The sequence below is a fragment of the Calliphora vicina genome, chromosome 4 (assembly GCF_958450345.1).
Source record: "Calliphora vicina chromosome 4, idCalVici1.1, whole genome shotgun sequence".
Classification (NCBI taxonomy): Eukaryota; Metazoa; Arthropoda; class Insecta; order Diptera; family Calliphoridae; genus Calliphora; species Calliphora vicina.
The window spans coordinates 112,420,038-112,435,526 of NC_088783.1; the positions used below are offsets into that span (position 1 = coordinate 112,420,038).

A 15,489-nucleotide genomic window follows, 5' to 3' on the forward strand; every position below is an offset into this window, starting at 1 on the left:
ATTTGAAACTGGCAACAGTTAGTAGTTGTGGTAGTGGTTATGCAGTTGGGGGAGGAATTATTAACAGGAGCAGAAGATGTCATGTGTTTGGGAGAAGGAGGTCTTAAAGGAGGCCTTAAAGAGGCCAGACACGGTAAAGTCTTGGGCAAAGGCGGTGGAGGCAGGGGAGGAGGAGGTAAATCATCCTCAGTTAAATCTAAAATATTTAGAGAAGAAGATTTTCGTTTAAGAAAAAAGTTTTATATTTGAAAAGCAAACGAAAAAAAAATATATAAAATTAAATTGTTTTGCTTTTGTTGTTTTGCTAAATTAAATGTTTAAATTAATTTGTTTGTTAATTTGTTGCTTAAAAGTTATTTTTAGGTTAGAAATTAGAAATTATAAATGGAAAAAACCCCTTTAACCTTTAAATATATATACAAAACTAAAGAAAACTACTTTATATTAAAAATTTTGTTAAAGAAATTTTAAGTTAAAATAAATTATGAACGCAAAAACCATAAAATTATGAATTAAGAAAGAACATGTTTGTTATTTTGAATAAAATTAAATAAATAATAAAATTTTTTTTTTTTGATTTGATTTTGATTAAAAAGTTTGCTAATAAATTTTAAACTTTGTTAACTTACCTAATGGTAAATTGCCCAATATGTTTTTGGTAGGCGTATTTGTATTGTTAGCGGCGACGGCAGGTGAACTAGCATTAAAGGTTGGCAGTTGTATAATCTCATCGGCCACATGATGATGGCTGGTGGCATTCTCTAAACATAAATTCTGAAATGCCTGGGTAAAATCATCGGGGGCCGAGCAGCTAGAACCAAGAGGCTGGGTATAGCTCTCATTGTACGCGCTAAAGCTTTCATCCACAATTAATGAAGCTTCGGAGGGATATTCAAATGTGGATGTTAGAGTATCATTAAATTGTACGCGGAACTATAAAATAAGCAAAAAGAAAAACACAGAAATCACTATAATGTAATACAAAAAAAACTTATGTAATTTGAAAATAACCTACTTAGAAATGAAGACAAAACAGAAAATACCTTTATGGAATTTTAATTAACAAAATATATGTTACCTCACTTGTCCTAACTACTTATGTACAAGTATATGCAAATTATTTGTAAAATTGCTTTAAAAATAATAATGAAAGCAATACACGCTTTAAAACAAGACGTTGCCATAAACATTAACCATTTGAAATTGAAAATTTATGTTAAAATATTTGGCACACTAAAATAAAAAAAGTGAATTTGAAAAAAATTAACTTAAAAGAGCAATAAACTTTGAAACAAAACTGAAAAGTAAACAGTTTCTTTGATTTCTTTATTAAAAATTCCTAAATTTAATCAATTATTTTTAAAATGTTCGGCACACTTTAGAAAAGTAATGTTATCGATTACTTTTCTATAGAAAATTAAAGTTATCGATTACTTTTCTATAGAAAAGTAAAGTTATCGATAACTTTTCTATAGAAAATTAAAGTTATCGATAACTTTTCTATAGAAAATTAAAGTTATCGATAACTTTTCTATAGAAAAGTAAAGTTATCGATAACTTTTCTATAGAAAAGTAAAGTTATCGATAACTTTTCTATAGAAAACTAAAGTTATCGATCAATTTTCTATAGAAAACTAAAGTTATCGATCAATTTTCTATAGAAAACTAAAGTTATCGATCAATTTTCTATAGAAAAGTAAAGTTATCGATAACTTTTCTATAGAAAAGTAAAGTTATCAATAACTTTTCTATAGAAAACTAAAGTTATCGATAACTTTTCTATAGAAAAGTAAAGTTATCGATAACTTTTCTATAGAAAAGTAAAGTTATCGATAACTTTTCTATAGAAAAGTAAAGTTAACGATAACTTTTCTTTAGAAAAGTAAAGTTATCGATAACTTTTCTATAGAAAAGTAAAGTTATCGATCAATTTTCTATAGAAAAGTAAAGTTATCGATCAATTTTCTATAGAAAAGTAAAGTTATCGATCAATTTTCTATAGAAAAGTAAAGTTTTCGATAACTTTTCTATAGAAAACTAAAGTTATCGATAACTTTTATATAGAAAACTAAAGTTATCGATAACTTTTCTATAGAAAACTAAAGTTATCGATCAATTTTCTATAGAAAACTAAAGTTATCGATCAATTTTCTATAGAAAACTAAAGTTATCGATCAATTTTCTATAGAAAAGTAAAGTTATCGATAACTTTTCTATAGAAAAAGTAAAGTTATCGATAACTTTTCTATTGAAAATTAAAGCTTTTTAATAAAATTATACAAAAACCCGAAATTTAAGGATTTTTCATGTTTTTAATTTTTTTATCTGCAAAAAGTACTGTTTGTCAACATTTTATTACTGAGATTAATGAAAGTAGAAATTTGCCGACATCTTTGTTTTGTTTGACATCTCTGTGTTACACGACTCTAAAGCAGAGCTGGGAGGTATTTCTTTACAAAATAAAAGTTAATTAAAGAAAATTGCTAAAACCTTGAAATTTTATTAAAAAACTGGAAAAATAAAGGATTTTAATGCTATAAAAACTATGTATTTATAGTATTTATATGTATAATATTACACTATTCAAATTATTAATATTCTAGAAATTTGTTTAATATTCTAACAATTTCCTAATATTTTTCTAAAATTCTCCTCAAAAACTAATGATTATCCCCAATATGTGTAACTATTTATTAATTCTAATTATATTCTTTACCCCACAGACTTACTTTCATTTATTAAAATGTGACTGAAATTTTTAATCAACCAAGTTCGCTTTTTTTGCCCTGAACACAAAAAAAAATACACAAATAAACAAAATTTTATCGCAATACCATAAAAAGATTCATTAATGAAATTTAATTATTGAAATTGGCATAAACAAAAAAAAAACAAAGAAAAACAATAACAATAAAATAATACAATTCTGTATTCTAAACAAAGTGATGTAAACAAAAGACGACGACACATTTACTGAATTTTCTATAATAATAAAAATGTACTCATATACACATTTTTATTTTAACTGCCATTTCCGTTTGTATTTGTTAAGCAAAAAAGGGGTCAATTGAAAATAAAGCTGATACAAAGATAAAAATTACTTGAAAACAGAATTAGAATTTAAATTGTAAGTGGGTGTAAAATTTCAAACGCACGATAAGAACAAAAGAGGCTTAAAATGTCTTAAAATAAGAAAATAAAAATATAAAAATCTTAGAGAACATAAGTGTGATAATTTAATTCCATAATTTCAACTTACCGCTGTATCTTTGGATTTCTGTCGAATACTTGATTTACCATCAATCACAATATTTGCATTAACAAATTCAACATCACATGGTGAGGGTGGACACATGGAAAAATCATCATAATCCATATCGGTGGAAGTTTCCACCGACAAATCACCCAATAAAACGAAACCCGATTCATTTGGCTGCAAAATTTCCAAAACAAAAACATAAAATAAATATTAAGACAATTTAAAAACACAAGGTCATTTAATTTAGAAACTAAGAAAATATAAAAAAAAAATATTAAATAAAACTGCATCATCAAAAGTGATCTTGACATCATGACAGTGATGTTGATGATGTACTTATATAGATCATCATATCTACGTACAAGGGAGTATGCAAAAAAAAATATAAATAAAACAACAACAAATTAATTAAAATGTTTAAAACAAAAGATCAGCTTACACACATGCTGAACTTGCAAACAGCTAAATTGGAGGCAGAGAAAACATATAATTAAAGGAATGATTTTATGGAAAGAAAACATTACTATTTTTATAAAGATTTTGCTTAAATACTTTATTTAAATATTAAATTTTGATTATTTCTTTACTTTTTAATAATTTTTGCTGTTTTACTTATTATTTTTAAAGATTTTTATTAATTTAGTTTAATTTTTCCATCTCTGCTAATAGTAATTACATGTTAACAGGTCTGCTTACCAAAAAATGCAACTGTTCTGTTACTAAATCAATGCACTCTATTACAACCCTGTAATTGTTCTTGTTGCTTATTCAAGCATTAGTTTTTTTTTCTACAATAACAATTGTTGCTGTTGTTATTATAGTTGCTTGCTGCTGCCGTTTCAGTTGTTTTGCTATTGTTGTTATTATTGCTTTATTAAAACTTAAGAGCAATTGTTTTTTTGTTGTTGTTTTTTACACATGTTTGTATGTAAGCAACTCGTGTTTGTTTTGACAGCATTTGATACAAGTGTATGTGTGTGTTTGTGTTATGCTTAATTACATTACCCACAAACCCATAAATATGGCAAAGCTGCTAAATTAATATGGAGAACAGGCAACAACAACAACAACACACACCAGTATAGTGGCTGTCATAATGCCAAATATAAACAAATCTCCTACAAAATCTACATACTCAACTACATACATCTCTAATTGTAACATTAACAATAATAACAACAATTGAAGCTTTTATTGTTTTTGCTGCTGTTTTTGATTTGACCTTGCTTTGTTTATGTTTTTTTATACATTTCTATCAGAAAAAAGTCAGTTGAAACCAAACTGTTGGTAAGGCAGAATATTTAAATGTCAGTTTAATAGATAATATAGAATATTGTGGGTATTTTTGCTAAAGTTAGACATAAGTTTGTCCTTCCATTTGTAATTTCTTGAATTTTTATTTGCAAACTCCTAAAGCATAGGGAAGGAAGTTGGTATAAAGATGTCTGCATATCATTATGTTGCTTGAAATCAGATATCTTAAGAATCTAGAATCAATATATTAGATATGAGGAGCCACAGAACAAAAGGTACTTTTTCGAATTTTTTTACAAATTGATTTTTTGGTATTTTTATAATATTTGGATTGAAATCTTCTAGAAAAAAAATCAATTTCCCAAAATTTTTAAATTTTCAAAAAAGTACCTTTTAAAATCGGTTCATTAGAGACAGATATATGCAAAAAAAATGTTCTTTTAAAACATATGTTTAAAGGTGAAGGGTATATAAAATTCGTCTTAGCCAAATATAGCACCTCTCAATTGTTTTTATTTCAATTACTAACAAGTTTATTGTAAGTTTATTGATCTTTTGAGTGGCACCTTAAGAGCAACCACCATGTGATTGTTAATTGAGACCCACAGTAATTGTAATATAGTAAATATTTTTAAATAAGTAATATTAATATTGATTTAAGAGCTTTGGAATTTGCAAGTTATTTGTATATATAGAAAACAAATAGAAAATCGTGTTAAAAAGTTATTTTATTTTAAGACTCTCAACTGATAAACTTAAATTTGTTTGAAATTGAAAATAATTGAAATTCTAACTACTTAATAATAACCTTGCATAAAAACTGTTTATGTTTAATTAGAAATTTAATTTAAAATTAAATTTTAAAGCTAACAAAATGAAATCGTTTTAAACAAAAAAAGGAAATTCAACAAAATAACACAAAAATATTTAACAATGACACTCAACAACTGACAATTAAACGTCAATTATGTCAAATGTGACAATATTATATGATAGGTGACCCTGTGAATTGACCAAATATTTTATTAGTTATTAAGTTAGGCTTAACTTAAGTTGAAGTTAAGGTAACAGTTAGATGATGTCAAGTTTTAATACTCTATATCTTTTTTAATCTTACATTATAAAGAAAATGGAGGCTTGTAAAAGGCTATCGATGCCTTAATATAAAAAGGCCCCAACTCGTGTTTTTTTTAAGTCGAGATTTTTTTTTTGGCTAATTATGATCGGACCATTTATCGAAATAAACGAAAATCTGGACTTACAAAAAAAAAACACGAGTTAGGGCCTTTTTATATTAAGGCATCGATACAAAGACCCACGATTAGGGCTCATAAAAGACTATATAAAGACCCACGATTAGGGCTCATAAAAGACTATATAAAGACCCACGATTAGGGCTCATAAAAGACTATAAAAAGACCCACTATTAGGGCTCATAAAAGACTATATAAAGACCCACGATTAGGGCTCATAAAAGACTATATAAAGACCCACGATTAGGGCTCATAAAAGACTATATAAAGACCCACGATTAGGGCTCATAAAAGACTATATAAAGACCCACGATTAGGGCTTATAAAAGACAAAATAAAGACCTTCGATTAAGGCTTATAAAAGACAAAATAAAGACCTTCGATTAAGGCTTATAAAAGACAAAATAAAGACCTTCGATTAAGACTTATAAAAGATTATATAAAGACCTACGATTAAAGCTTATAAAAGACAAAATAAACCCTTCGATTAAGGCTTATAAAAGACAAAATAAAGACCTTCGATTAAGGCTTATAAAAGATTATATAAACCCCCCCACAATTAAGGCTTATAAAAGACAAAATAAAGACCTACGATTAAGGCTTATAAAAGACAAAATAAAGACCTACGATTAAGACTTATAAAAGATTATATAAAGACCCACGATTAAGGCTTATAAAAGACAAAATAAAGACCTTCGATTAAGGCTTAAAATACTATATAAAGACCCACGATTAAGGCTTATAAAAGACTATATAAAGACCTACGATTAAGGCTTATAAAAGACAAAATAAAGACCTTCGATTATGGCTTATAAAAGACAAAATAAAGACCTTCGATTAAGACTTATAAAAGATTATATAAAGACCCACGATTAAGGCTTATAAAAGACAAAATAAAGACCTTCGATTAAGGCAGTCGATTAAGGCTCATAAAAGACTATATAAAGACCTACGATTAAGGCTTATAAAAGACAAAATAAAGACCTTCGATTAAGGCTTATAAAAGACAAAATAAAGACCTTCGATTTAGGCTTATAAAATATTATATAAAGACCCACGATTAAGGCTTATAAAAGACAAAATAAAGACCTACGATTAGGTTTATAAAAGACAAAATAAAGATCTACGATTAAGGCCTATAAAAAACTATATAAAGACCTACAATTAACGCTTATAATAGACTATATAAAGACCTACGATTAAGGCTTATAAAAGACTATATAAAGACCCACGATTAAAGCTTATAAAAGTCTATATAAACACCCATGATTAAGGGTTATAAAAGGCTATGTAAAATATTCTAATGTCATCTTCATTTATCATGAATAAAAGCTTTATAGTTTTATTAGAAAATAACCTTAAAAATTCCTATTTTCTTTATATAGTTTTCCTATTTTCTTGAGATTTTTTGTGTTATACATATTTTTCAATTAATTAATTTTTCATAAAACTGTTACATATTTTTTCACTTAATATTTTTATATATATTTTTTTTTTTGTTAATATTACTTTCAAAGTCTATCATATAGTTTTGCTTAAAATATAAACCAAAATAATTATTAATAATAATTTATACGTTACGCTTGGCTTAATGTTTAATAATTTAGTTGAAAATAATTAATACTCAGACAATTTTGATAATAATTTCCTATAAAAAAAAAATGGAAATATTTATATATATTTTAGGTTTAAATTATAAAGTTTAACATGCCCCAAAGACTTTAAACTACAGAAGAAAAAAAAAACAAACTGTTTCATATAAATAGAAATAGTTAAAAACTTTACTTTAAAAAAGAAGAGCAAAAATAATCAAAGAACACGTAAATAACATAAATTTTAATGTTACGTTATTTATACAGCTCTGCTGCTGCATTATGTTCTTCTTCTTCTTTGTTGTTGTTAACAGTGTATTTGGTGGTAGAGGGGGTTGGCTGCCATGTTTAATGCACTTCTCTTTTGAACACTCTCTCTTAACAAGTGCCAAATAACGAGACATATATGAATGTTTGTAATTTTATGTTACAGAGTTGTATATTATAGCACGTTCTCAATGCCAACTATAGTTTTTTTTGTTAAAACTATGTTATTACATGTTGTAAGTAGTTTTTTAAACATTTTTTTATGTATTTTAGTTCCTGTTTGCACAATAAACACTTGAAAATGTTTTGTTTTATACAAAAAAAAAAGCAAATAATTAAATTTAAGAGGAAGCTTTATAGTTTGATGTTTAAATTTTTTTATTTTAAGGTTAGTGTTTTGGAAAATTAGTCAGCATACATGTTTAAGGCACAATTGCAGTGTAAGGCACCAAAAAAAATTCAAATTGTTTAAAAAAAGCTATTATTTTACTAAAATTATTAATAAAATGCAAAAATTAAGAAGAAAGAAACTCTACTAAATCATTACTGATTAGAATTAGAACAATTTTGTTTTTGACAGCACTGAATTTGAAAGGATAGCTGTTAATGCAATAGGAAATGGTATAGAATCTCAAAAATATGTTTAAAATAAAGAAAAACAAAATGAAACTTTTGAAAATTATTATTTGAAATTAAAATTTATTGATAAAAAAAGGAAATTTCTAAAAAAAAGTTGAACAAATAACTCTTGCTAAATAAGTTTCTATGTAAATTTATCTCTTAAATAAATTGTTTAAAAAAAAAAATATATTTATGCAAATTTTATATTCAAATAATGCTTAAATAGTGTTTAAAGTCTAATTGTATTCAAATTCTCCGCTAGGTAAATATTTGTGACAAGGTCGTTTTATGCGCCAACAATGTTTTAAACAAATGCCTACATAATAAATAATGGTTACGCATAATTTAGAATATGTACATTTGTAAATGTATAAAAAAAAAACACATGAATAAACAAAACAAAGTCTATTTTAAATGTAAATGTCAATAGAACTACAGCTAGTTATAACATTATATTGCTAGAAATTCAAATTGACAACTTGACGCACTGTTGTTATATTGCTAGTGACAATTTGATGCACAGATCTAGTAATGCCAAGTTTTAGTTTGTATCACAGCTATTGGTTGTGATCTTAAGATCTTAAGAAAGTTGTGTTTAGTTAATATTTACTGTTAATTATTTCAAATTAATAAATATTTCTTTTCATTATTGCTTAGTTTTAATAACCCCTGGTGTTTTAGGTTTTTTTTTGGAGGGGGGGGGGTCTTTACTAATTATGTTTTAACTCTCAAATGTGTGTGAATTTGTTTGTAGTTTTTCTAATTTCTTGTTTTTGTTTTTTTTGGTTAAACTATACAAATCGTTAACAAATTTTTGTTATATTAGTATAAAATATAAAACAAAAAACTCGTTAAAAAGTCATTAACCCTTTAGACACAAAAAAGAAAATATACATACATTTTTTGAAATAAATAAAAATATAAAGACCTACGATTGAGGTTTATAAAAGACTTTATAAAGACCTACGATTGAGGTTTATAAAAGACTTTATAAATACCTAATATTGAGGATTATAAAAGCCGATATAATGAACTAAGATTGAGGATTATAAAAGCCGATATAATGAACTAAGATTGAGGATTATAAAAGACTATATAAAGACCTACGAGTGAGGCTTATAAAGACCTAAGATTGAGGCTTATAAAGACTATATAAAGACCTACGATTGAGGCTTCAAAAGTCCTACGATTGGGGCTTTAAAAGTCCTACGATTGAAGCTTATAAAAGACTATATAAAGACCTACAATTGAGGCTTATAAAAGACCTACAATTGAGGCTTATAAAAGACCTACAATTGAGGCTTGTAAAAGACCTAAGATGGAGGCTTATAAAAGACTATATAAAGACTTAAGATGGAGGCTTATAAAAGACTATATAAATACCTAAGATTGAGTCTTTAAAAGACCTACGATTAAGGCTTATAGAAGACTATATAAAGACCTACAATTGAGACTTATAAAATACTAAATAATGACCTAAAATTGAGGCTTATAAAAGTCCTGCGATCGAGCCTTATAAAATATTAGTATTTCATAAACTTGGCTTTACTTATTTTATGTATAGGTCTTTCCATATGCTTTCATTTGCTGAAACTTAGTATTCATAACAACTAGTTTTTCTTTTCTTTATTATTTAATAGTTTTTCAATTTTATTTTCTATATTTATGCTAGAGTTTTGCTTTATTTCTTTACTATAACAAGTAGAGGTGATTGTAACATACGTATGACTTAAACATGTTTCATTCTGTTTTTTTTTTATTATTTATTTCTTGCCAACTATTTTTGTCTTTCTATTTAACAAATATGGCAAGCATTAAGTGAATGTTATTACGGTGTTTTTTTTATTTTTCATTTTCTTCTACTCTCTACTTCAACTCTTTAGCTGCTTGCTGTTCACTTTATAAAATTTACCTCAAAATGAAAAAAAAAAAAAAAAAAGTTCTCTTTTATGCGTTTTTCTTCACTATTATAACTTGAAAGCCAAGTTGTATTGCATCATTTTGTTGCGTGTAGTAATACTTCAGTATTTGTCTCTACATTCATGTACAAAATTTTTAAAAAATTTAATGAGAAATGGAAAAAAACAAGACTTTTGAACTTGTTTTTTTTTTCTTGTTGTCTTCATTTAGTCACACTGCAAAGAAATGCAGTTTGAAGAAATATGTGGCTATGTGGTGATTAGGAGTTATGCGTTTTATATAAATACTTTACAACTTCAATATTTTAGATAAAAGTAAAATAAAAAAAACTAAATTTAAACAGGAAATTCAAGCAACAAGTAAAAGTATATCAATGGTAAAATAGTAATGTTTAAAGACTTTTTTTGGACACTAATTGTGCACAAAAAGCAAACGGGTTTCATGTAGGCGTTTTATGCTCAAATTGAGACATTAAAAGGGGTGACAAACTCACATTTTTAAGGAAGTGCAACTAGTTTTCTCAAATAAAAAACAAAATTACTGAAATAGTTGCAGAAAACATTAAAAACTTTAACATAACTTCAATAGCTAATAAATAAGTGCAGGTTAAGCAACAATTTATCTTGATTAAATGTAAAATTATTGATAAAATAGCTAAAATCTTAAATTTGTTAACAAAATAAGCAAATTGGAAAGAATATACCAGGATATGCTAAGAAAAACCGCTACTAAGGCATCACCAGGCAATAATGAACTTGGCAGCACTGGGTTTAAAAGCAGTGTTGTTAATGCAGTGGGAAAATGTAGTATAAAAAGGATAAGAAAAAGGGATAATTGTCTTAAAAGAATAGAAAATCTTGTATTCTCTAGATTTTTATCAAAAATGAGTTAATAAGCAAAGAAAAGAAAACAATGTTAAAAAAAAACTAAAATATTTAATGTTTTTTTTAATAAATTGTCCTCAATTATTTTACACTTTTTTCAATTTTAGGCTGAACTAACGAGTAATCAAAAATGGTTACTCGTTAGCCTAAAAACCGATTACTTTAATTAAACTGTGAAATTTTAATTTTTTAAGCATTTTAAAATTATTATTTAACTCAATTGTAGCAATTAATTAAAATTATCAAATTTTTCAAGCTTTTGTTAACCGTTACTTAAAACCGACTACCGGTTCTTTGTGTATTATTTATATTTTTATGATTTTTTTATGTTTTTTAAGACATAACAAAGTAAGTTTTCAAGAAATATATATTTTTGTAGAAAAAAATATGGTTACTTGGTTAGCCCCTGAACCGGTTACTTTTGTGAACGCTCAAAATTTAAGATGTCTATGTACTTAAATATGATTTTAAACTTAATTGTAGCAATCAAATAAAATTTTCTTATTTTAAAAGCTTTTTGAAGCGGTTACTTAAAAAAGTCTATCGGTTACTTAGGTATTATTTATAAATTGTTTAGGTTTTTAAAGACTTAACAAAGTATGTTTTCAAGAAATATGAATTTTTGTGTGACAAAATTATGGTTACTCGGTAACCATTTTAAACCGGTTACTTTTAAGAAAGTGTAAAATTTAAAATTGCTCAATTTTAAAAATGAATAAAAATGGTCTAATTATTAAAACTTTTGGTAACGGTTACTTAAAAATTACAACAGGTTACTCGGGTATTATTTATATTTTTAGGAAAGTGCAAAATTTAAAAGTATTATGTGTCTTAATAAGATTTTTTAACTCAATTGCAACAATTAATTCAAATTTTCTAATTTTTAAGGCTTTTGGTAAAGGTTAATTAAAAACGACTACCGGATACTCGGGTATTTTTTATATTTTTATAAATTTTTTTTATAATATTTAAGACTTGTTTAAGTAATCTCTTAAGAAATATATATTTTTTTAAGTCAAAATTATGGTTACTCGTTAGCCCTTAAACCGGTTACTTTAAGGAAAGTGTACAATTTTAATTGTATAAGTATTTTAATAAGATTTTATTAACTCAATTGCAACAATTAATTCCAATTTTCTAATTTTTAAGACGGTTACTTAAAAACTGCTACCGGTTACTCAGGTATTATTAATGTTTTTATAATTTTTTATAGTTTTTAAGATTTACTTTAGCAAGTCTTTCAATAATTATGTATTTTTGTGTAACAAAATTATGGTTACTCGGTAACCATTAAACCGGTTACTTTTATAAAAGTGTCAAATTTAAAATTTTAATATGATTTTAAACTCTATTGTAAAAATTAATTAAATTTGTTGCATATTTAAGTGTTTTAAAAGCGGTTACTTAAAAAATACTGCCGGTTACCCGAGTATTTTTTTTAATTTTTGGCAATTTTACACTAAAAAATCAATATTTCAATATTTTTCTTAAAGTTTTTGTTTATTTACTAAATTTTTTTTATTTGTAGGGGTTTTCCTGTTTACTTTTTCGCAAACTTTAAAATGACTTTTAATTTTTATCTTTTGCCAATCTCTATTTATAAATCATAACTTTAACGGCAGTTTTTTTTCTTTTCTCTTTTAACTTGATTTCTTTTTTTTCAGCTCAACAAACTTATGATTTACAAAGAATTTTGCACAACAAAAAAAGGTTTGCAAAAAAATATTTTCGTATAAAAATTTCTCAACACAAAGAAACACAACAAGAAAATAAACATATGTGTTGATTAAATAAAAGATAAACAAACAAAAAAACTGAAGTATTCTTATTCATTCTCCAAAAATATGATTCATAATTTTGTGTTTGCAGTTTTTTCTTTATTAAGAAATATTGTCATCAATTTTTATAAGAATTTATTAAAATTTTCATTTAGTTACAAGGAAATTTTTTTGATAAAGTTTAAAGTCCACAGGTTTACGTTTTTTTATTTTAACAATTGTTATTGAAATAATTATAGATTGTAATAATAATATCACATTAATCATTAGATGTTACAAATGATTCATTGAAATGTAAATTTAAATATAGTTTATAACAATTTGAAACAGAAATATACAATAAACAAATAACAAATAACAATTGTTTTTAGTTTTCAGACAATAAACAGAGAGTGAGAGACCGATGAGACTTATGTAAATCAAGTAAAGTGAAATTTAATAATATATATTGAGGTATTTTCAAGGTGAAATGTGGTTAATATTAAATATGTTTTAGAAAAAAAAAATAATAATAAACAGAAAATCAGTAAAATATTGAATGTCAATACAATTGGCTAGAAAATTATTTTAAACAGCTTAACAATTGTTTACAACAAAACAAATTTCATTAATTTTAAAGCAGATGCTTATTTCAGAATTATTTATTAAAAAACCGTTCTTAAAAACTTAAAATAAACCAAAAATACTTAAAAAACCATGATAGACAATGAATTTACATATGCATCCAAAAAACACTAAGGGGGCAACACTGGCAAACAATCAACATGAATTTGGCAGCACTGTGCTTGAAATAACGGTTGTTTGAGAAATGTAAACAAACGGAAAACTACACTGAGAGTAAAGAAATGCTACAATTATTCTTTTAGAATAAGAATTTCGTATTTTTTGTTAATTTCTGGATTAAGCCAAGGAAAATTTAAGTTAATATTAAATATTTAGTAAATTTCATGAAATTTTTTTTTTGACAAAAAAGTATTACCAAAATTTTCTCCCAATTTTACAAGCGACGTAAAAAAGTACCAAAAGTACTTTTCGAAAATATTTACAATTTTGCAATTTTTTTTTGTATCATGGTACTATAGTGCGTAAAAAACGATTTTGTATAGAAAATTTAAAAAATTTTACAAGGGATAAAAAAAGTACCAGCAGTACTTATTGAAAATATTTGCAATTTTTTATTGTTTAATGCACCAAAAATGCGTAAAAATCGAATTTCCACACTAATTTTGTAAAACAACATAAAATACGATATTAACACATTTTTTTCCCAATTTTATAAGGGATAAATAAAAGTACCAAAAGTACTTTTTGAAAATATTTGCAATTTTGCAATTTTTAATTGTATCATGGCACTATAGAGCGTAAAAAATGATTTCGTACAAACAATTTACCCAATTTAGCAAGGGATAAAAAAAGTACCAAAAGTACTTTTTGAAAATATTTGCAATTTTGAATATTTAATTGTTTAATGGCACTAAAAGTGCGTAAAAAGCGATTTTCTACATAAGTTTTATACAAATTTTACAATGTTCCAAAAGTACTTTTAGCAAATTTTGTGAAAAAAGTACCAAAAGTACTTTTGAAAATATTTAAATTTTGGCAAATCAATTGGTTTACGGACATAAAACAGCACAAAATACGATATTAGCACAAATTTATCCAAATTTTACAAGGAACATAAAAAAGTACCAAAAGTACTTTTCGAAAATATTTACAATTTTTAATTCAATAATACCTAGTAGAGCCTTAAAAACGATTTTCTACAAAATTTTTAGAAAAATTTTATAAATACCAAAAAGTACCAAAAGTACTTTTTAGAATTTCATACATTTTTATTGATGCAAGGCCTAAAAAGACAATAAACTAACGTCCTAAAAAGTATTTTTTTAAAATATGGCAAATTTTATATTTTTTATATAAATTTTGCAGCATTTAAATTAAATATTACGGTAAACTTAAATTCCCCCTTTCTAAAATATCATATTTCTATTTCCCCCTTTAATCATGTGTTTACAGATAGATTTTAATCTCCAAAACATAAATAAATGTTATTATAAAATCCCTGCTATTGTTTTTGTGTGAATTTGAGGGTTATTTAGAGTAGAAAATTAAATAAATAAATACATTATTACATTGTTGAGGCCATAAAAAGCTAAATATATAATAAAATTACAAATTTTATTTTATATTAACAAACTGTCACAACATAAAATCTAATACAAAAATTGTATGATGCGGAAATTGTTATGAGAAAACAAACAAACAAAAAAAAAGTAAACTGCATTTAATTGAAATTTCTAAACGGAAATTAAATGAACTTTTATTTGTTATATGAGAAATAAATTTATTAGAAATGGCAAAATAAATTAAATAAAAAAATTCAACAACATATACGCCATATAAAGTAAACAATTCTTTATATACAACATTTGTAAAGATTTATTATGAGAAAATATATTTTATATTTACTTCTCTATTTTTCTTTGTTATTGAGTTAGGTTTGTTACTGTAATGTTCATCTACAGGAAACTTTAAACTTAAATATTTATCAAAAAAATAACAATTATTTGCATTATTATTTAGGAAATCCTAAAATTCTAGTTTAATATTACAAAAAACCAGATTAATTTAATCAACATTGCCTTAAATTAGCTAGAAAAT

General features: G+C 25.1%; 1 protein-coding gene across 2 annotated transcripts in view; it reads right to left on the bottom strand.

Moving 5' to 3' along the window:
- The window catches only part of bif (bifocal), an 89,336-nt gene that overhangs the window by 17,540 nt on the left and 56,307 nt on the right, over window positions 1-15,489 (bottom strand). For both annotated transcript variants that reach the window (XM_065508637.1, XM_065508638.1), the window contains exons 3-4: window positions 3,260-3,433; window positions 630-933 (exon numbers count right to left, since the gene is read on the bottom strand). In XM_065508637.1, the coding sequence (XP_065364709.1) occupies window positions 630-933; window positions 3,260-3,433 (478 nt within the window). The remainder of the gene's footprint in view (window positions 1-629; window positions 934-3,259; window positions 3,434-15,489) is intronic.